General features: G+C 37.3%; 2 protein-coding genes across 2 annotated transcripts; both read left to right on the top strand.

Annotated features, from left to right (window-relative positions):
- Positions 1–878: 878 nt before the first annotated feature.
- LOC137949360 (putative clathrin assembly protein At1g03050) lies at positions 879–2,685 on the top strand. Its single transcript, XM_068795434.1, has 2 exons — positions 879–1,527; positions 1,607–2,685. The coding sequence occupies exons 1-2, from the start codon at positions 879–881 to the stop codon at positions 2,683–2,685; spliced, it is 1,728 nt and encodes a 575-aa protein (XP_068651535.1).
- A 15,278-nt stretch (positions 2,686–17,963) lies between these two features.
- On the top strand, positions 17,964–20,395 carry LOC137950479 (bidirectional sugar transporter SWEET1-like). The gene is made up of 6 exons (XM_068796961.1): positions 17,964–18,319; positions 18,426–18,462; positions 19,128–19,223; positions 19,321–19,600; positions 19,683–19,802; positions 20,022–20,395. Exons 1-6 carry the CDS (start codon positions 18,286–18,288, stop codon positions 20,196–20,198), a joined length of 744 nt encoding a protein of 247 aa, XP_068653062.1. The 5' UTR covers positions 17,964–18,285; the 3' UTR covers positions 20,199–20,395.
- Positions 20,396–23,043: the final 2,648 nt, after the last annotated feature.

Raw genomic sequence — 23,043 nt, forward strand, 5'->3', positions numbered from 1 at the left:
TTATTTGGAAGAAAAAAAAGGCTTCCAAAGTTGGCTAGCCATTTTGGGATGAGTCTTGGACCCAAATTTACAAGGTATCAGAGTAAGTAGAAAGATCTAAGTTAGCTAGTCATTTTGGGATTGTTCAATAAATTGACAGAAGTCTAAAACTAACTGCCACATAAAAAACGGAATCATTATTATAAAGAGTTGCTTCTCTCTATGAGTTGAAATAATCTGGCAAGCAGAAATTGCCTATTTTTAGGAGATGAACTCTCCTCCATATTGGAATTCGTTTAAATTTCGAGGATGGAAAGGCCTCTACGGAGCTTCTCAATGGAGAGACTTCTTCTCGGAGAATTCCTGACGCTTAATGTGTTGAAAGGAGACCTGTCGTGACAAAGACTACCCCAAAATAGCTCGGTGGCAATCACCTTCCGTCATCTTTGCAACCCATGGAGCTCCTACTTTGAAGGAGCTGGTTTGGGTAGCTCAGAGGTGGTGTATATCCTTCCTGGGAAAGCCTTGGAAAGGGTAGAGAAAAAAAAAAACAGAGGGAGAGAGGGAAAAGAGAACGCCTTGGTATTCTATTTTTTCTCTCTCGTCTCCTTTTTTTCTTTTTCTGTTTTTCGTTTTCTCTTCTCTTTTGCTCCAACAAATCCATTCAGTCTCGTGGTGAAGGATTCAAACTTGAGCCATCCATTAAGGTAAGTTTATGATGCTTTAACATCTTGTTTTTCTTCTTCTTTCTCTGGAAGATCTTTCTGACGAAATCTTTTTTCTCAGCTTCACAGTTTGGTCCTTCACCATTTCCACTCCCGGCTTGTTTTCATTCTCCTACAAACCTTCCCCATATCAAGGAATCAGACAACCTCAAGCGGAGCACGTTCGGTTTCGCCATGGGTTCTAGCAAGATCAGGAAAGCCCTGGGGGCGGTGAAGGACAAGACTAGCATCGGCCTGGCCAAGGTAGGAAGCAGCAACTCCCTCTCCGACCTCGATGTCGCCATAGTGAAGGCCACCCGGCACGAAGAGCAACCGGCGGAGGAGAGGCACATTCGGGAGATTCTCAGCCTCACCTGCTACTCCCGAGCTTATGTTAGTGCCTGCGTGAACAGCCTCTCCAGGCGCCTCAACAAGACACGCAACTGGACTGTCGCCCTCAAGACCCTCATTCTCATCCACCGTCTCCTCACCGAGGGAGACCCCGCCTACGAGCAGGAGATCTTCTTCTCCACTCGCCGCGGCACCCGGCTTTTGAACATGTCCGACTTCTGCGATACCTCCAGGTCCAACGCCTGGGACTTCTCCGCGTTCGTGAGGACGTTCGCGTTGTACCTCGATGAACGGCTCGAGTTTCGGATGCAAGGGAAGAAGGGACGGCGGAACGTGCTGGCGGAAGCGGAGGAGGAGGAGCAGGAGGCGACGCCAGGGACGGGGGTTTCCTTGAGGTCCACCCCCGTGAGGGACATGAAGACGGAGAGGATCTTTATCAGGGTGCAGCAATTGCTGCAGCTCCTGGAGCGATTCCTTGCTTGTCGACCCACAGGCGAGTATTGACAAACGAACTGATGGATATTTTTCTGGAAATATAAAGAGGAAATTTTATTCATGTTTTTGAATTGCAGGTGCAGCAAAACACAACCGGGTTGTGATTGTGGCTTTGTACCCCTTGGTGAAAGAGAGCTTCCAGCTATACTACGACATAGCAGAGGTAATAGGCATCTTGATTGACCGCTTCATGGAAATGGAGGTCTCCGACTGCGTCAAGGTTTACGAGATCTTCAGCAGAATTGGCAAGCAGTTCGACGAGCTCGACATCTTCTACCAATGGTCCAAAAAAGTCGGAATCGCCAGATCGTCGGAGTACCCGGACGTGGAGAAGATAACCCAAAAGAAACTCGATATCATGGACGAATTCATCCGAGATAAATCTGCTTTAGCCAACAGCCGTAGGCTCAAAAGTCAGGAACAAATGCGGGAGGCGATTCAGGAAGCCAATGAGGAAGAGCCGTCGGAAGATATGAATAGCATTAAAGCTCTTCCGGCGCCGGAGAGTTCACAGGAAATCCTTATCCAGGAAGTGACGGAAGAGAAAGAGCCCGAAAAAGAGGAAAATAAGCAGATCTGTACTCAAGTAGAGGCAGATTTGTTGTATTTATACGACGGTGCATTGACATGCGAAGAGAAAGGAGATGAGTTCGCATTGGCATTGTTCGCCGGCGAGGCAGCGGCGCCTACATGGGAAGCATTCAAGGACGAATCATCGTCGGGGGATTGGGAGACTGCATTGGTGCAATCCGCAAGCAATTTGTCAAACCAGAAATCTTCGCTTGGCGGGGGTTTCAATATGCTGATGTTAGATGGAATGTACCAGCAGCCAGCGGTTGCAACGGGAAACCATGCAGCACCATCAGGCAGTGCAAGCAGCATGGCCTACCCTGTGAAGACACAAGGCTTTCTGGCACTGCCGGCGCCACCAGTCCCCGGTTCCCAAAATGGAGGAGACCCCTTTGCAGCGTCGAACACGATCTCGCCGCCGGCCTACGTTCAGATGTCGGACATGGAGAAGAAGCAGAAGCTGTTGGTAGAGGAACAGTTCATGTGGCAGCAATACGCAAGAGAAGGGATGCAGGGTCATCTACCTGTGGCACAGATGCACCCTAACTATCATATGGGAGCCTATGCACAAGGGTATTACAGGTGATTCTATTGTTAGACAGGAGAGGAGAGGGAACAGGAATCATTTGCCAAAGAGTTACCATGGTTATCATGGTTGAAGCTCATAGTTGTTTCTCTTGTTTTTGTAGGGAGGGTCATTGTACTAATATATAGTGTATATCAACACTTATGTTTTTCTAGGGCTTCTCGTGTTGACCCTTGACCCACGAAGACAATACAAGGCTCAAATTTCTAATCCTATGTGAGTATGAGTTGTTGTAAATTAGCTATAGAGGCACAAGTCCCTGTTTTGGAAATATTATAATCGGCCTTAAAATAATTTCTTGTGTGTGACATTTGGCAATCTAAAACACAGTGAATTAACTCTGAAGCGCAAAGACCTTGAGAGTATGTTAAGAATTCACAAAAAGGCTTGTCAACCACTATAATTCCTTTATGTTCATGGTGTGTGTGTGTGTGTGTGTGTGTGTGTGTGTTTTATTCAAAGTGGGTGTAAGATATATATCTAGTGAATAGAGAACACAAGGAGCTTATTGCTCATGAAGGTGTGGCAAAAATAAATGAATAACATGAGCAAGAGTTTGTTGGCAAGCTAAAAAATAAGCTTAGTTGTATATTGTTGTTAGGGTATAAAATTAAAGAAAAATTTTACTATCCCTTATCTCTATGATCATATTGGTAATCTTCTTTACCTGAGATCAAGCTATTAGAATACCAAGGTCATCTTGATAGATATATTGATATCTACAACATTGGTGTTGCCCCCATCACTCACCATTGTTACTCAAGTTTCATAGTAAAAGACATGCAAATCGACACTGACCAACTTGAAGTACACCATAGAACTCAAAATAGTAGTGTTGTGGGCACTTGTTACTATAAGGATTCTTGATTATTATGACGTGGTGATTGATATAATAGAGATTTGCTACTTACAAAAAATTTTTATTTATTTTCTCAAGTGTAAATGGTTCAATGTATACAATAAAAGGCATGGAATCAAGACGAATGACTAGTTCACGAGTGTTAACATGTCTCACACATGATGTGCATTGATGATTCTTTTGAATTAGCTTACAAGTGAAATATATTTTTTACGTAAATGACCCTGAACATGGTGCTCCCTTATGTGTTGTATAAAAGGTGGTTAATCGAAATGTATTTGATATTTTGGAACAAAAAAATACCACCATTAAGAAAATAGATGCCTACCAACAAGTCTCACCCTCTTGATGGCTTCACAATGTGCAACAAGACGATGATGAAAACTTATTGGTCAAGACTAGTATTCCACTTGAGCATAGATTGGAACCACTTAAGGAGGTATTTGCTTGAATGCAAGCAAATTCTCAACATAATTGCATATGAAAACTTATTGGTCAAGACTAATATTCCACTTGAGCATATATTGGAACCTCTTAAGGGGGTATTTGCTTGAATGCAAGCAGATTCTCAACATAAATTGCATTGACGAAGGAGAAGAAGAAGAGGAAGAAGAAGACGAAAAGGTAGAAGAAGATGAAGATGGGCAAGAGGAAGATGAGAAATCTCTCTAAGAAGCATGTTGAGAAACCTATTTCATCTCAAATGTTCTATGTTATCCATCACCCATCTTCTCACCCTATCCAACTCATTGTCACATCATGTCCTGTTAACAAAGCACAATGTTTTTCTTTTTCTTTTGGACTATTTTTATGTAAGTTTCTGTGTTGGACAATAATTTTTTGTATGTATTTTTACCATTTTTTTATTTAACTTCATTGACATTTAGCATTGTAATAAATTATTTATGCATTTTTTGTTATATTAATATATTTAACATCAGATTTTTTAAAAAATATCAATAGAATATTCACCAATAAAAAGAAGAAAAAATTATTAGTGAAAATTAAAGAGTATTCTCAACAAAAAATGTTGTGGACAAAAGTGAACCAGATTTTTACGGTGGATTCTTGTCATAAAATATTTAAAAAAAAATCAAATATATTATCGGGAAAGGAAAATTCATCATAAAATATTTTATTTTAATTTAAAAATAAAATTAGTAAAAAAAAATTTTAAATTGAAAATTTTAATAGTGCAAGCAATTTTGTCACAAAATGTATTTTAAAAAATTAAGGTAATATTCTATGGTAAAAATCTCCATCATAAATAATATTAAAAATACAAAATATATTTTATTAAATAATTTTAAAATCAATGTTGTCACTAACATAGAGGTCCATATTTTTGTTGATATTTTGTCTTTTTGCTAACAAAATCTTGTTTAATGTGATATAGATAGCATAGTTTGTCACTGAAATTCTCCGTCGATATTGTTGATGAATTTTTTACTTTTGTTGACATTTTTCTACCAATAGGTCTTTTAGATCCACTAGCCTTTTTGGTCATTGTTAGTTGTCGATGCAATAGACACATGACATATTGATTCTTGTTGTTAACCCAGGTGGCTTCTCAAGAGGGGGGACGCGTGTGTATGTGTGTGTGGCGGGGCGGGGCAGGGGGTTGTGGAAAGAGATGAATTGAGTTTTTTACAAGTTGTAACTTAAAGTGTGAAATAAATAAAATTGTAAGTATAGAAGGTGACGATTCTTTCGTTACTACACCATTCTGTTGAAGGGTATAGGCATAAGATGTTTGATGGATAATGTCATTCTCTTGACAAAAATAGTCAAGATTTCTGAAAGTATATTCTTTGGCATTATCAGACCTAAGTACTTTGATTTTTTTACCAAATCGAGTGACAACCATAACATGAAAGGATTTAAAAATGGATGGTATTTCAGATCGTTCTTTAAAAAGAAATAGTCATGTGGTACTAGTAAAAATTTAATAAAGTATTTGACTCAAGAAATGTTTGAGACGCTCAAGGATCCCCATACATCTGCGTGGATCAACAAAAAAAGAGAAATATTTTTAAGTTTTGGGCAAGGTGAGTATGTGGTCCCCTGGTGTTTGCTTAGCTGATACACTTCACAATTTAAATTCGACATATCCTTCAAGGTAGGAAAAAGAAGATGAAGAGATTGTTCAGATGGATGTCCCAACCAACTGTGTCGTAGACTTGTCTCAATTTCCTTGGTTGAGGCGATATTTATTTGAGGCATGTCTAGGTAGTAGAGCCCCCCTTGTTCATGGCCTCCACTTATCACCTGCTTCATTGTAAGATCCTGAAACACACAAGAAGAGGGTGAGATGGTAATTGAGCAATTAAAATATTGTGTTAGCTAACTAACAGATAAAAGATTCAAGGAAAAAGTAGGAACAATAAGAATATTTATGAGTGAAAGTGATGGTGTAACAGATGTGGATCCTTTCCTGAGAACTTTATTTTAGGAGTCGTCAGCTATGGTAACAAATTTATTCGAGAGACAAGTAGAAACCGAGTAGAGTAGATTTTTGTTATTTGTGAGATACTTGAAGGCCCCTAAGTCAATTTTCCAAGATGAAGAGGAGGAAGTGACAGAGAGCATACATGTAGCGGAGGTGGCAGTAGCAGTTGAAGAGGAACTTGGAGGAGAGACCATCAGTGTTTTCATTTTCTAGAATAAGTCATACTCATCATCAGTAAGGGTTTTCTTTTCTGTTGGTGGGGTAGACATGTCCTCCTTTGTATCACTTACTAAAGTTTGATTGGCCTTAACCCAATCTGGTATGCCATGGATTTTAAAATATTGATCTATAGTGTGACCATACTGTTAAGTTGTGGAGCCTAATTAATGTCCTACGTTGAGTACATAGCAGATGATACTTTAGTAGGAGTACACTGATTAGACTTGGCCGAGTACACTGAACTAGAGCTATAACACCTTGAAATCATTTGTTTAAGTTCAGGTTACTACTTGCAGGCTATACTTTGAAATAAAATATTAGATTGTGTTGATTTGTGTGCATTCCCCAACTTGAAAAACTAATCCCAAATTTTCATTGAGTCTATGTTTTCAAATCAAGTCATTGAGAACTATTTTATGTTGTTGATCATATTGAAAAGGTACTTGGGGTTGGTGTACCTAGTCTTGAGTAAGCAAGACAGTTTACACCCTATTAAAATTCGAGAGGTGTTGTGATTGAGGGTAGGGGTTGGTAAATTGAGTTTGGTGTTGTATGAGTTGTAAGACCTTGTGTGCGTAGGTGGTGCTGAAAATCCTTTTATGGGTCTAGGCTAGTGTACCTAGTGAAATGTTAAAAATCCTTGTGTTTAGCCTAGTAAGCTACTAGAAAATCTTTGTTAGTCTAGGCTAGTGTGCTTAGTTAGCTGTTGTAATCTAAGTGAAGGATGTTATTGTAAATTAGCTGTTGTGGTCAACATAATGGAGTAAGTCCCTATGTGGGTTGCGCTATAATTAACAATAGTCGCAATTTGTAGCAGATGTCCTACGGCAACCCAAACTAGCAATCCACAAAAGGATTTTTAACCACCTAAAAATCTTGTGTAGTTGATATCTAATTACTCCCACTTATGTTTTGATTATTGTGCATACACATAGATTGTAATGTTGGTCTAGGTGGCTTCTCAAGAGGAAAGGAGGGAGAGGGGCGGGGTTAATTGAGTTTTTGAAAAATTAAGACTTAAGGTGTGTAAGAATTGCATCAAATAAAAATGTAAATAAATAGACAAAAATTCACACACCACAATTGAACACCAAATATTTCTTTAACGATGTTCCCCTATTGGTATTCACTGCCCAAGAACCAATGTTAGGCAAATTTCACTAATACTCACTCTATTAGCTTGGAATTAAAGGAAAGAGATTCTGGCTCTCCTTCAAGCTATGTGTGTGCTCAAATACAAGATTGCAACTTAATCTCCCCCAGAGAGATTAGCTAGAATTTAGCTTTAGGAGACCCTTTCTATTCAGGTTTATCAAGGTTCTAGATGAACCTATTAGAAAATGAAAATTACAAAGAAAGGTAAAACTTACACCCTTGAATTTTGGAGAGATACCCTTCTCCTTGAGAGTTCCAAGCTTCCTGCCTTTGATGCACAATTAAGTAAATAGGAGCTTGACAAATTAGGAATTCAAGTTGGAATGAGAAATGAATGTAGTTTTGCAAAATATGACTCTCTCTCTCATTCTCAAAATAGAACTTAGAAAGGATTTTTAAATGATTGAGAATGAATTGCAGAAGTATGCCAATAAAAGCTGATTAATTTCTGAAGAGGACGTTTGGCTGGGTATTTATAAGTTCCCCAAGCCAAACTACTCGATTTTTGTCCGTTTGCAAAAATGTGACCTTATATTGATTGATCAATCGTGTGTAAGGTTATATTTTTGTTAGAAAATGACTTATTAATCAATGGTATGATCGATCAATATCTTCCTCTTGGGTCTAAAAATTTAAGTTGATTGATCATTATACAAGGTATGATCGATCAATTAGAATTCCTACTAGTAGTGCTAAACAAGTATGATCGATCAATGTTTTTCTATTTTATTTCCCTGGTTGGCAAGGTTTTGTATGATCAATCAGTCTCTGAAGGTTGACCAATAAATCAACATGATTTTTCTTTGCCTGGATATTATTAATTGAGCAGTCCACTTGGGTTGATCAATCATGCTTTATAACATAGTTTAGCCATGTTTTACATAATCGATCAATCGTTCATGTTTTATATTTTTGGCATGTGCACTTTTGGTTGATTGATCATTGGAAAATGTGATTAGACACAAATCCTTCCAGCACCTATATTATATGGTCTATGACCAACTCAAGACAAAGGTTGATGAGTGAAGAATTGAAGACTTAGAGTCAAGTCCAAATTGTGCTATAAAGCACGATCGATCAATACTTGTACATCGATCGATCAATTAGAACTTCACTAGATTGTTCAATAAAGCATGATCAATCAATACTTGTACATTGATCGATCAATTAGAACTTCACCAGTTTGTGCGATAAAGCATGATAGATCAACCACAACTAGACTGATCAGTCATACTTATCCAGGCATACATGATTTTCAAACCATAGTCGATCAGGTAGAATAATGCAATTTGGGAACACAAAGCATGATATAGCAACATCATTAAATTGATTGATCATTCTTGTATTGCATAACTAGGAGTATCAAAGCATGATCGATCAGTCACTGTTGCACTAATCGATCAACTTATGTTTGTTAGTCAACTTTAAAACATTGATCAATCAAAAAGCCATTTTTGACAAAAATATAATCGTTATGCACGATTGATCGATTAATCACTTTACACTGATCGATCAATGTTAGGTCGGCTTTTTGCAAACATGCACAAAAAATCTAGTTTGAAGGAGAAACTTATAGATAGCTCTCCAAATATCTTAAGGATGATGAGTTGAGCTTTTACTTGCATACCCAAACTTTGTAAAAATAGTTTTACAATCAAAGTTCCAATTTTACCCTATTGGAGAGAAAAATCGTCATTTTCTCAAATCTTCCTACTTCTCTCAAAGTTTCCAAAGCATACTTAGTTCGATCAAGCTCCTTTAATCGTTTGTGTTTAAACGTCTAGAAGCTTGGTTCTTATTTGGATAAAAGTTGTTTTCCATATTAAGAAGAAATTGTAAGTTTATATTCTACTATGGTATTCTTATTTCTTCTTTTATAGGTTCTATAGTGATGAGAAAGCTAGAGAAATTAGTTTCTAGAACTGAGAATCTAGAAGGGGAGTGCTTGACTAAAGCCAAAATCTAGCCCATTGTATTGAATCTCTTGGGAGATTAGAAATTGTGTAATTGGGATTACAAATGACTTAAGTGTGCCAAAAACTCTTTGTAATTTCCAGCTACTAGAGCATATATAGGAAATTTTCCAAGCGAGGGTTCTTGGGTAGTGACTACCAATAGAGGAACATTAATAACAAAAAACTTTGTGTCCCTTAGTTTTGGGCATGTGTGTTGAATGTTTTTATCCATATTGCTTTTGCATGCACATTGAATTGATCACAACTTATTTGAATGATTAACTTAGTTAAAATTCTAATTTATAATTTCAATTCACCCTCCTCTTGCGAAACCACCTAGGCCAACATAGGAAGGTAGTCGATTACATGAAGAAATAATAATGAAAAATCGTAAACCACATGGAGAAACAAGAAGGAGAAGCAATGGACCACTATGAAAGTCGTCAACCACATGAAGAAACAATAAAAAAGTAGTCAACCACTATTGCTTATAGAACTTGGCAAAAATGGAAATGTAGTCAACCATATGGGAGTAGTTGGCTATATTTGTTCATAGAATCAAGCCTATGCACCAAAAAGGAGTCGGCTACATGAAGAGGAATCGACTTCTCTCTATTTTAAAACGTTAGACCCAAATCTGGAAGTTGTAGGTCTCCAAATCTTGTAAGTAATTTACCAAAATGTTCAATAGGAAAATTATAATTTTATTAGTTATTTTTTTTAATTTTTGGATCTATTTTACCTAATTCTGAAAGGAAAAACATAACCTTATTCATTCATAACAGGTAATTTTTTTACATTGGAAATTGTGCTATTTAACCCAAAGACGCCCCAAATGAAAATTTATCATTGCCACAGTGAAAAAAAAATAAGACTCCTAAGGCTTCACACTCATTTTAAGAAGGTCGAGTCTCCTTCAAGCTTTGAAAGGCAGCCAACTTTGAATGTTTTCTTCATTAAGCTAAGTACTTCATTGCTTATCCTTCAAAGTATTGATTGAATACTTAGATATTAGTTTGTTGAATGTGAGCTAAGAGTTTTCAAGATCAAATTTGATTCAACCATTGTATTGTGATTTTTTGGCTGATTAACTACCACTCAAAATCTGCATTGTTGGCTTCTTCATTTTTAAAATTATATCTCAAATATTCATATGATGCATTATTGAGGTATTTGAAAAGGGTTTTTACTAAATATTGGTATTTGGGGATAAGATTTCAAATCCAAGTATTTACATGCTCATACTTTGATATAGATTGATTACACTTGGTTGAGTACACTGAACTAGAGCCATAACACCTTGAAATCATTTGTGTACGTTCAGATTACAACTCGTTGGCTATACTTTGAAATAAAATATTATATTGAGTTGATTTTATGTGAATTCCCCAACTTGAAAAACCAATCCCAGATTTTCATTGAATCCTGATTTTCAAATGAAGTCATCTTGAGCTACATATACTTTCAAACCAAGTCATTTAGGACTATTTTATGTTGTTGATCATGGTGAGAAGGTACTTTGGATTGGTGTGCCTATTTATTTGAGTTTAGATTGTAATTTGGTCAAGCCTTGAGTAGGCAAGACCATTTACACCCTATAGAATTTGAGAGAAGTTGTTGTAGTTAAGAAGTAGGGCTTGGTGAATTGAGTATTTTGTTGTACGAGCCGTAGGACATTGTATTTTGTTGTATTAGCCGTAGGACATTGTGAAGGCAAGTAATGCTGAAATTCCCTTTGTCGGTCTAGGTTGGTGTGCCTAGTGAACTGTTAAAAATCCCTATGTAGGTTTGGCTTATATAGTCTTCTAAACTATTGGAAATCCCTTTTTGGGTCTGAGCTAGTGTGCCTAATTAGTTGTTATAATTTTAAGTGAGGGTATGTTATTTTAAATTGGCTATTGTGGTCAATTGAGTGGCATAAATCCTCGTATGGTTGCATTGTAATTGGCTTTAGTGGCAATTTGTTATAGATATCGTATGGAAACTTAAACTTAGTGTAGCCTCAACGTGTTAAAACATCTTGGAGGTTGGACTAGAAATTCACAGAATGATTGTGAACTACCTAAAAATTCCATGTCTACTTGATATTTGATTGTTGTGTATACACATGAACTATATCTTCGACCTTGTTCTTATATTAATTGAAAAGGTAATAGATACACAAAGATAAATTAGAGTAAAATTTAAAACATACTCACTCCCCATCCCCCTACAAAATTTAAAATTAAAAAAAAAATCTAGTAGATTTTAAATTAATTTAAAAAAAAAAGGATAGAAAAGTTGTATTTTATGTATAACAAAGTCAACTTTGGCTTAAACTTGGACAACACATGTTGCTAGAACTAACTATTCTCATCTAGATTATTTGATTAAACTCAATAGACCATGTCATGTTCAAGGTATGAGATAGGTTACTTGGTTGCTTGACTTAAACTTGGACAACACATGTTGCTAGAACTAACTATTCTCATCTAGATTATTCGATTAAACTCGACGGACCATGTCTTGTTCAAGGTATGAGATAGGTTACTTGGTTGCTTGACTTGATCGATACAAACTAACTTGACTTGGGGGGTGCTCCCCCCCTTCCTAGCTTTATAACAAGTTTACCTATCTGATTTGAATCCTATGTACGGAAAATAAATCTATTTTATAGGGAGAGAATCTGCATAGATATATCCATTTAGGAAATGAAGGGACACTAATGCTCCCTAAAATTCATTTTTTATTTAGAAATGGGTTTTCAACCTTTATTGGAAAGAATGCTAGCAAACATCAAACTTCCTTTTCTAATCCTGACACCACTCTAGAATGTCTCAATGAAATATTTAGTGATTATGAAAGATTAAAATACAATTACAACAATTGGTTGCCTTCTACAACTTATGGCCATCCACCTACACTATCTCACAAACAAATATTCATTAGAAAGATAAAAAGGAAACAAATCAAAATCCTTCTTTTCTTCATTGTCAAAGGAAATGAGAGAGAAAAAAAAATAAAAGAGAATGAAGAACATCATACATTTTTTGAAAATATATAAAAGATAAGAGGCCGTGAGATCACTTGAGAGAAAAATATAGAAACCACCAAGGTTTCTGGTTATATTTCCTTCTCTTTGTCCTATTCTTACTCATGTTCACATATTTTGATCCTTCACATTATTTTTATAACAAAAGAAAAAGAAAATTCCAAATTGCAGGTGATATTTTGCTTGCTCCCTAATTCCTATTTTCAACCTTCCTATCTCCCATTCACTATTCAACTAAGCAAAATCTTTGAGTGAGTTGTCCATCTTTCTTGTATGAAATTATTATTATATCATTTTAAGCTCTTAGACTAGAATGTAAATAAGCAATATTTACTAAATCTAACTTTGGGCTTTGAAAACACTTATTACACCTTTTCAAAGTTCAAGATGGCAACGGCTTGCCAATACACCCAAAAGACCGATCTGTTAGGTGCGAAAAGCTACTGCCTACAAGAGTGGACAAAACCACTCTGACACCCACCCTGCCTATTTTTTACCGCCTCTCACGGGATTCGAACGAGGGACGTGGCGTGCCCAGCTCTGATACCATGACAACGGCTGGCCAATATACCCAAAAGACCGATTTGTTAGGTGCGGAAAGCTACCGCCTACAAGAGTAGACAGAATCACTCTGACACAAGACACTCTTTTAATTAAATAAAATTACAAAGCATCTATCACCATCACTGATTCATCCTAAGAGGGTAGTCTTCTGTTTCTTTTCTAGACATGAATCTGTCCCTTTAGTAGAGAGACTCTTTCAGAATCCAAGCTAATGACTGTTTTTTGCTTCCACTTGTCACTCTTAGGACAATAACTAGTTAACTATTCTCACCCCTTTGCTCCTCAAATCGGCAAAATTAACTCGATTACAATCTCAATCACAGTATCCTGGAAATGAAGTAAACTACAGGGAAGAATATCTACAACAAAGCTTTATACTGTGGCATCTGATCGAATGCTGCAAGCCACGATAAGGATAGATGCTACTGCATCAACCCATAGTTATCTAACCTTGTTTGACAAATCTCAAAAGAAGGGTCCCGAATGCACCCAAACTTTCATTTTATAAAATCAGCATTAAATTTCTCATAAATTGAGCAAGACAAAATGCCATTGTGTGGATCGAATATTATAAAAAATGTTGCATGGCTTGCAGGGCAACTTCGCCTACTTGTAGCCACATAAACATTGTGGGACCCAAACCCTCAACCACTAATGGTGATGCTGCAATGATCTGGTGAAGAGATTTTGGTTTTTTTTATAAATGTATTTGGTGAGTATTTGTATGAACAAACGGCTCGAATGCTATCTTGTTGTTGGAAGCAAAGGTAACTTCAATTCATGAATGGTTTGATTCATTGGAACCTAAATTGTCTTAGTTTTCCAATAAGAATAACATTTTCAACTGATTCTTTGATTCTAGTCAAGTTTAATATCCAACGCTCGTCTCAATAAAAACACGAAAGTGGTCTTTTAGAACATAGAAGGGTTGATATGGACATGATCTCACTGGTTTGTGTTTGTGATTGTGGTTAAGTATTGGAGTAACTTCATGGAAATGTATTGGACTGGCTCAAGAACAATGTGGGGCCACCCATCCTCACTATATAATGAGTTATAAAGTGAGGTATCACTGTCACATTGTGACCTGAAGCACTGAGAGTAGATGAAAATGAAAGAGATGGAGGTCGGCATTTACTTTCGAGTACATGAACCTGCAGTGCCCTCCTCCACATGTAATCAGGCGACCCCTCCCGGCCTCCAGAAGTGCCTGTTTCCATTAGCCTTTATTGCTTCTTTTAGAGACGAACTCGACCACGTCTTCTGTATATGCATGTAAAGAATAGACCCTTTCACCTGCTGCAATTTCTACTTTCAAACCATCCATTCTTGTACGCTTTGGGCTTTAATAAAAGGAGATCAGCGGATAAGTCTAATCTGTGGCTTGTCATTGTCACCCGTTTAGGTTTGGAAGTTTGGAAGATAAAAAGAATCCTGAAGAACCTAATTTGGCCTTAGGACTACATAAGTATATCTCAAAAACAAAATGAACCTAATTTAAGTACAAACCTTCAATAACACTCCCCTTCGAGCTAGAGTATAAACATCAAAAACACCCAACTTAGCAAAGGCATTATGAAGATTACTGGTTGCAGTTGTTAGGAAAGATGCAATGACTCTAGCAAGGATCAAGCAATGTACATAAATATTTCAAAGTAATAGCACAAAATATACTTCGCTCCTTGAAGGATGACCTTTCAACTATCCAAATTTGGATTCCAAACTCCATTTCAAAGTGTAAGGATTATTTGGAGTATTCATGAGTGCCTTAACTAGGAATCAAAAAATTATTGTTTGGAGCGAAAACAACTTAAATAAATGAGATCGTAATGTTCAAACATCGACTTATTGACATTCAATGAAATCTCAATAAAAAATTGTGTTAAAATACTTAAAATTTTCATATTCTAACCTTCTCTAGACTGGCCGGATCAAATGTTTGGGCCAGAGGATCCTAACAAAGAGCATTCCTTCTCCTTATCATTTGAACGTTCATGTTGGCTTGTTTTGATTGAATAAATAAACAAAAACAAAAACAAAAAACCCTCACTTGTCTCAACTCTAACAGATGAAACATTGATGAAATGGGTAAATGAAAGGCAACCCTATATATCTTGTTAGGGTTAAAGCTATAGGGCCATTTCAACTCAAGGTGAAGATAGAGTACAACATCTATATTTGTAGAATGATGTGTTCTCATATGATCAGGTGAAAGTCCAATCAGAAAAGTAGAGCCACATATAGAGGGTTGCACTGATAAGTGTTCATGTGCACACTAGCCATGAAAATTTACTTTTTTCAAAGTTTCTCTTCAACATCTCTATCTCTAAACAAACTCATGAATGTCATCTCTTATCAGTGAACAGATACCAATGAATGGTTTTAAGCTATAACAGGATTGATTAAAGAACTTCTTCTCAGCTACTTAAACGCTCTAAACCAAGTAAACCAGAAGTATCTTCAAGATACTTTTCACCCAGAAAAGCCAACAGAAGAAACTCACATACAGACTGACCATGATACTCAGAAAAACACAGTTAAGTATTCGCCTGTGTGTTTTGGCCCCCAATCATCTTTCGATAAAGGCCAGATGCACTTCATCTCAAAACGCGTCCCTGTCTTCTTCCCCATAAATGTAAACCCTAGTTTTTGTTTCCTTCCTCCCCGATCTCTTGACTGTGAGAACAGAGAGAGAGAGAGAGAGAGAGAGATAGCTAGGTTCATTTTACTTCAAGACTGAGTTTCTTTAGAGAAAACTATGTCCTGGTTCTATTCTGACATCAATATAATGATTAGATGCCCTTCGTTACCAGTAGAAGAGAAAGCTTCTCTCTTTACTGAAACAACAAAGCCAACCCACCAAGAGATAGGGTTGCTGACGCCATTGACGAACAGAAGTATCTGGTATTAACGAAGGTTTGTTTCCGATTTGAATGCTTTTTATGTATAAGGGAGATAATATCTGAATTTATTAATGAGCATCAATAAACGGGGACACAATAATCGCACAAATGGGTCCCTCTATCTGCTGCGAGCATGGCTAATATATTCCTTGCTGCTTTTACAGTATGGGCAGACATGATTCTCTGTGAATTTATTCTTTTAAGCATTGTAGAGGGATCGTTATCTGCCTAGTGAAAAGGAAAAACTTTCTTTTTTCTTCTTTTTCTCTCTTGATTCTGATAATACTGTGATTTGTAGTTACTGAATCTAAATGTTTAAATAATAGAAAGAATATAGAAACAAAGATGGTAAATGGGAAAGAGCTTTAAAAGGTGCCTACTTGATATCAAGAGACGTATGGGAAGTTATTTGTCACCTCTAGCAATTTATATTTGACATTGTTTGTAACATTATTTGTTCTCAATTTCTATATATGGAACCGATAATCCGTGTTCGAATAATTTGTTAACAAGAATAACTTTAAGCTCGTCTTGCGACGTAAACTTGCTAGAATTGGCTCTAACAAAATCCAGGTTGGTTCACTCTTATCAAATTGATTTTTTTATCGATTTTTTTTCATATGGGGTGATTGATGCAGCATAATACATAGAACAAAGCTAACCCCTAAACTTCACTTGACCACCTTTAAAAGCTGGTCAACCTTGTGGAATCTGCCCCTAACATTGATGCCCATGAACACAGGGTCAAGAGGAATCTCTCAAAAGACAATACATAGTCACCACAAGAAAACAAAATGTCCAAATTGGAACCATTTCTTCAAAGTTAGGCAAGGTTTCAACTATCAAAATCTTGTGTCTGCCAACCTGCTTAGGCCATATATATGTCATTTTTCCTTGCTTCATTTCATTGGTGGCTAATTCTTTCTTTGTTGTCATAATAACCATGGTAATGGTAATGATAGAGAATTGACATTGTATGAGAGGCTTTTGAGAATATTTCAATGGTTTTATTTAGATTTTGTCTTGATTCATAATTGTGTTTGGAATCAATTACCAATCTTCCATATAATTGGGTGTTTTTTTAAAGTAATTATTGTTCATCATCTACTTGTCTATGTGTCAACTTTCATGTAAAAGAGAAACAAATAGACATTAAAATTGTAGACTATCTTCCCATTGACACATACTTTCTACATGTATATACGTAGGCTATGCATGCACAAATGTTGTTCTTAAAAATGTATGTACATATTTCATGCATGAGATTCGTCTACTGTTCTTAGACCTAACTCAGTCTTCAACTATAGTGATTAAAAATAAGCGATCGTCAATAAAAATATAATTAAAAATTAGAAGAAAGATAATACGTGAAAGGGTCAATCCGGTATAATAGCATAATGACATGATGATCGATAGGAAAAATTAAAAATAAAAGATTTAAAAAAACTAGCATGGAAGGAGGAGGAAGAGTGTCCTTCTGTCCCGACTTCTTGAGAAAAATCTAGGGTTTGGAAGTAGGGCTCTTTCTAATGGTAAGGAAGATAGGAGTCCACACTCTCCTTGTTATTGAGGAAAGCTATAGAAATTTATGATGAAAGTATTTCAAATCTCCCTAGACCTATGTAGTGTTACAAAGAAGGTCAAGCAAGAGGGAGGGGAGGGAGGGGTTTTGCTACCCCTTGGTTGCCCTTATAGAGGATTCTACACAATGAAAGCTTCCAAAATTGGATGATTGTACATACATACTCACACTTGTTTAAGTGTGGTCAATAGTGTTACATAATAACACCCGTTACATCTCGGATATCGGATCGGGGTGAATATCGGATCAGTGACGGCTTATTTGACCTACCGGCCGCGAGAGGCTAATCTCGTCTCGTCACGGTCACTCTCGGTCCACGGGTTAACCGGATTTTCCCGTACAGATTTCCGCTTGCGAGTAATCACTGTACATGCAGCGGGTATCAAAATATACTCTCGTGTATGTTACACGTTAAACTGTTACTGAGCTCTGAAGTGCGGCCCGCGTGTGATACTCTCGTCGGCGTGTGCAGTGGAGGACAAGTGGCGTGAAGGTACGTCCAGTTTAATGCTAGCTTCCCTTGTTGAGGCATCCGCACCTCCCAGTCTGCAGCAAATACAAACAACTGTGAGAGAGAGAGAGAGAGAGAAGAAAAGGGTAGAGACCGAAAGAGCGGTGGATTCTTGTAGTATCGTGTCAGTAAAATTGATGTAGCCATTGTTGATTACCGAAGCTTCGGATAAGGACGAAATCAATAGCAGACTCCTTCTCATCTATAAAACCCCCCCTTCCTCTGCCTATCCATGATGTCTGATTCCTTTTAAGGCTCTCCGCTTTAGGATTTTCTCTGGGGAGTGGGCAAGTAAAGAGTGTTCGACTCTTCTCCGTGTGTGAGAGTTCTCTGTTTTCTGTCCTACTCGTGTTGAGAGAAAGAGGAACGAAGATGGCCGTTCTGCATTTCCTGTTTGGGATTTTCGGTTTGTCTTTTCTCTTCTCTCTTCTTTTTCTTTAGTTTCGTTTCGTTTCTGATTTAGTTTTGTTTGATGGGGTTTTTCCTCTCATGGATTTGGGTTGTTTGTGCAGGGAATGCGACTGCGCTGTTTCTGTTCTTGTCTCCTGTGTAAGTATCATGCAGTCTCTCTCTCTTTTCAGTTTCTTTCCTTCTCTCTTATTTGTTTTATTTGAGACTTGCGTTTGTTTCCTTCGTTTTCTGTGTATCTCGCGCATCCGTGGTTAAATTTCCTTTGCTCTCTTGCAACTTCTTATAATCTTTCATGGCAGAACAGTATCATCTTCTTATAATAAATAAGGATCGCATATTTTTCTCTGTTTTTTAAGCTTTTGGATTCTCTCCATGTATTCAAGAGGGTTCTGTTTGTCGTCAATTATGAAACTCCACTTGTATGAGCTTTGTAATTAAAGCGACCAGCGGATTCTTCTGGTACTTTTTGTTTCTCTCTCCCAAATTCTACTTCCCGTTTTCAAACTTTTTTAGTATTTTTGGCAGTATTAATGGAAGAAGTAAAGATGTCTCTCTTTTCTTTTTGCGGGTCTCCGTAATTTCCGTGCATCTTTCAGAAGAAGAAAATCCAAACCATCGTACCCTCTATCCGAAATTCAGAATGTTGTTTCTTCTTTTTCCTAATAAATTTGAACTGGACTCGTTACGCTTTCGAGTTTGGATTTTGGAATTTTCTTCTGCGAGTTTTTCAATCCTCCTTTTTCATTTCATTAAACTTTGAAAGACTGAATTAATTTGTTCTTGCAATTTATCTCGGTGTTTAGGATCACATTCCGAAGGATCATAAAGAGCAAGTCGACCGAGGAATTTTCAGGGATCCCCTATGTCTCCACCTTGCTCAACTGCCTCCTCTCGGCCTGGTAAAAAAAAAAAAAAAAAACTTGTAAAAGATGCCCGTGACCCTTCTTAAGATTTTTATCCCATCCACTCATGTCTAACTAGAAACTTCTGGGGCAGGTACGGGCTGCCGTTCGTGTCCCCTCACAACCTCCTGGTGAGCACCATCAACGGCACCGGCGCCGTCATCGAATTCATCTACGTCGTCGTCTTCCTCATCTACGCGCGTGGGAAGGTGCGAGGGAAGATCTTCGGCCTCCTCGTTATTGTACTCTCCGTCTTCGCGGCCGTCGCTCTCATCTCCGTTCTCGCTCTTCACGGCCAGAAGAGAAAGCTCTTCTGCGGCTTCGCCGCCACCATCTTCTCTATCTGCATGTACGCCTCTCCGCTCTCCATCATGGTAAGCACCACCAGCGCTGTCTCTTACGACTCGTTGGAAGGGGTTTTTGTTTGAAGTGGTAACATACTTTTCGGATGCGCAGAGGCTGGTGATACGATCGAAAAGCGTCGAGTACATGCCTTTCTTCTTGTCGCTCTTCGTCTTCCTCTGCGGCACCTCCTGGTTCATCTTCGGTCTCCTCGGCTCCGACCCGTTCATCGCCGTGAGTTTCCCTGGCTCTCTCTTTCTTTACTTACACCGGCTGCGTAAATTAGCAAAGATGCGGCGGACAAACCGCTCTCCATCTTTGCGTAACTGCAGATGCAGTTACTGAGAGTGAGACCTATGGAGGGCCACGTGATTTAATTGTGTGGGCCCTACCGTGAGTATCTTTGACCCGCGGTGGTGGGGTTGGTAACAAGTGTGAGTGAACATTGGACAGGTACCGAACGGGTTCGGGTGCGGGCTGGGGGCGCTGCAGTTGATATTGTACGCGATCTACAGAAAGGGCGGAAAGGGGGGGAAGGGCGGCTCGGTGGAGTTGAACGAGCCGGTTAAAGGTGCGGAAGAGAAGATGAACGGGCAAGATGTGATGAAGCAGCAAGAGAATCAAGTCTGAACAAGTGGGGACCACCTTCTTCTTTTTGTTTTTGGTATGGGCATTTGGGCCCACAATGACTGGGTAACGTGGCACGGTGCGTATGTGTGCGTTTTTATTTGTTACGCTCTCTCTTAAATTGTTATGGAAAAAAGTGGGGATGTAGAATTGTTACATTTTGGAATTTCGGGGTTTAATGGAAGGGCTAAATTTTAATATTTTGTTCTTGTTGTTACATTGGTGAGTTTGGTATTTTGGGACTTATCTCGCAGTTTAGAGATCTTAGTGACCAAAAAGAAAAAAAAAATAAAAGAGTATGAACCACATAAAATTTTAATCTTATTTATTTAATATTATAATTATCAGTATTTAATTTAAATTTATTATATTTTAAATAATAAAATAGAGTGATTCTAAGTGTTTCCTCGACTGTTGTACTCAATTAAACATTAATTAAACATTAATTAGAAGAGAAAAAGAACTATTTAGTTGTCTTGGTACTTCTCTCTCCTCTCTCTTCTCACTAAGCTCAAACTTGTTTTTCGGTTATAATTTATGTCTATCTTTGGTGTTCTCTTAATATCTTCCATTTCTAAGTTTGATATTGTTAATTTTGCCTTTTTTCCATTAATAATGTAATTTTAACATCTACAAAAAAATTATAATATTTTTAATATTTTTTATTTTTTTTGTAATTTATTAATTTTGTGTTTGCCAATTTAATTACTAGCATACCCACTTACAATCAAATTAGCAATCTCAATATGAAATATTAAAAACCTATGCTCTTGCCCTTTTCTTCATAATTGAGAGATTCTTTCATGCACAAAGTAAAGGACAAAATCTAGATATTAGACGCTAGATGCTTCAAGTCTTCATACACCTCATAGGTACTTCAAGAATAACTTGTTCTTCTTTTGGCTTTAAGGCCTTTTTGTATTGATTTGACTAGTTTTCCCTCATATATATAGGTACTTCAAAAATAACTTAGTCTTCTTTTGGCTTAAGGCCTTTTGTATTTGTATTGATTTGACTGGTTTTCCCTCATTTACTATGAATGCATGCCCCTAGAAGGCAAATACTTAATTTACAATTATCAGTTACTAGTTTAAGTTTTGATATCATCGTCAATAGATAAAACTTAGCATATAAAAAATGAATGCTCTCTAATAGTTTTTTTTACTCCCCCTTAATTTGTGCATGTATGAGACTTCTTTTTAATTGTTCCCTTCTATTTTACTTACTCCTCCTTAATCTATGCTAACCTTTTTTCTCCCCCTTAAAAACTAAGAGATTTTCTATTAATCGTCAATGTGCTTACAAATTGGGACATGGACTTTTTTTACAAGTATGGACAAATCATAACATCAAAATGCACAAAAAAACACAAATGGTGTCAACCTAGGGCAAGAAGAGCTATAGAGCTAGAAACTTAAGACTCGACTAGTATCTGTCATGGGGATGGGCAAATTTGTACTTGTAAGCTTTAGGTAGGTCATGAGTGACATCCACTATTGGGTACGCATGAGCTGATCATGGAAGGCTTCCTTGGCCTCTTCTCCTCTTTCTAGATCTAGTTCCTCATTGTTATTATCTTGAGTGGGACAAGGTCTCCTTGGATCAGTTCCATCAAATTTCACTTCAACGGACTCCTCTATGGTTTAAGTTACCCTATATATTGAATACTCCAGATGACACTATAGCTGGTTCTATACATCTCTTTTTAGAGACCCCATTTTGTTGAGGGGTTCTACATATTGAAATTATGTGGTGGTATCCTAAAACTCACCACTTGTATCACTCTTACTCCTAATCTTATACCATTTTTTATGTTCAACCTTACTGCCCACTCAACAACTTCACCAAATGTATCACTTTTATGTGACTAGTGATCTTATACCCCCTTTTATATGCTAAAAATAAAAGTCCAAGTATATTTAGACTAATCATTAACAATTTCAAAAACATATTTTTTCCACCAATAAAACTTCAACGTTTCACACAAATCCATGTGAAATTGAGTTTAAATGCGTTTTTCAAAATATTTACCTTTCATGCAAGCATTACAACTGCACCTACATTGTGTTGAATACCGGCGTTGCCCACCCAATATGCAAAGCACCATAAACTCTCTTAGAGTTATATAGTACTAAAGTGGGTCCACAAACTCGATATGACTTTTGAAATTGCTCAAACTGGATCAAACATAAATCTCTTCCACCTTTTCTATCGATAACGGAAGAACACCTAAGAACATTTTGTTAGGAAATTCACATTGTGAATTTCCTATTCTAATTTGGGTAATATATTAATTATACAATTATAGTTTTTATTATTAATGGCATGGGCTGAAATTAAGTGATCTAATTTTGTTAAGCCTATTAAGGAATGGGCTATAGATATGGGTCATGAATATGGGCCAATTGAGTAGATACCATAGGGAATTATGGGAACCCTATATAAAAAGACACAAAATGGTTATGGTCCCCAATATACTAAATCACACACAGTTTCCCTTCTTCCCATCTGGAAGAGAGACGAAGACCCCATTGAGGAATAAGGCGATTTAGTTGAGGAAGACCACAATATCAATATCCCTTCTTATCATTCATCACAGTCTATTCCGCATCAGAAGACAAAAGTCACAGAATGGATCCAGGTATGTTTTCAATCCTAATATTCTAGCATGTTGTAAATTCTGGATAAGAATTTACTATTAGGATTCTAACAAGTGGTATCAAAGCGGTAATGTTAGATTATTAGGATTTTCAGATTAATTATGTGGAGATCGACACTGAGCGCCAACCGACACCGGTGGTCTTCAGGAAAGTTGAATTTCTCTACGGAAGTCGTCAGGGTTGTGCGT

Source organism: Aristolochia californica, unplaced genomic scaffold, assembly GCF_029961685.1.
Source record: "Aristolochia californica isolate CCGP_79_NKW_82.1479 unplaced genomic scaffold, dmAriCali1.0.hap1 SCAF_14, whole genome shotgun sequence".
NCBI classification, from domain to species: domain Eukaryota; kingdom Viridiplantae; phylum Streptophyta; class Magnoliopsida; order Piperales; family Aristolochiaceae; genus Aristolochia; species Aristolochia californica.

What these genes read in the sequence shown, in the direction of transcription:
- LOC137949360 (XM_068795434.1), top strand. Translation starts at nt 879, where the DNA reads ATGGGTTCTAGCAAGATCAGGAAAGCCCTGGGGGCGGTGAAGGACAAG. An exon ending in CCTTGCTTGTCGACCCACAG is followed by an intron (nt 1,528 to 1,606) that starts GCGAGTATTGAC and finishes TTTGAATTGCAG; the next exon opens with GTGCAGCAAAACACAACCGG.
- LOC137950479 (XM_068796961.1), top strand. Translation starts at nt 18,286, where the DNA reads ATGGCCGTTCTGCATTTCCTGTTTGGGATTTTCG. An exon ending in TTTCTGTTCTTGTCTCCTGT is followed by an intron (nt 18,463 to 19,127) that starts GTAAGTATCATG and finishes CTCGGTGTTTAG; the next exon opens with GATCACATTCCGAAGGATCA. An exon ending in CCTCTCCGCTCTCCATCATG is followed by an intron (nt 19,601 to 19,682) that starts GTAAGCACCACC and finishes TCGGATGCGCAG; the next exon opens with AGGCTGGTGATACGATCGAA.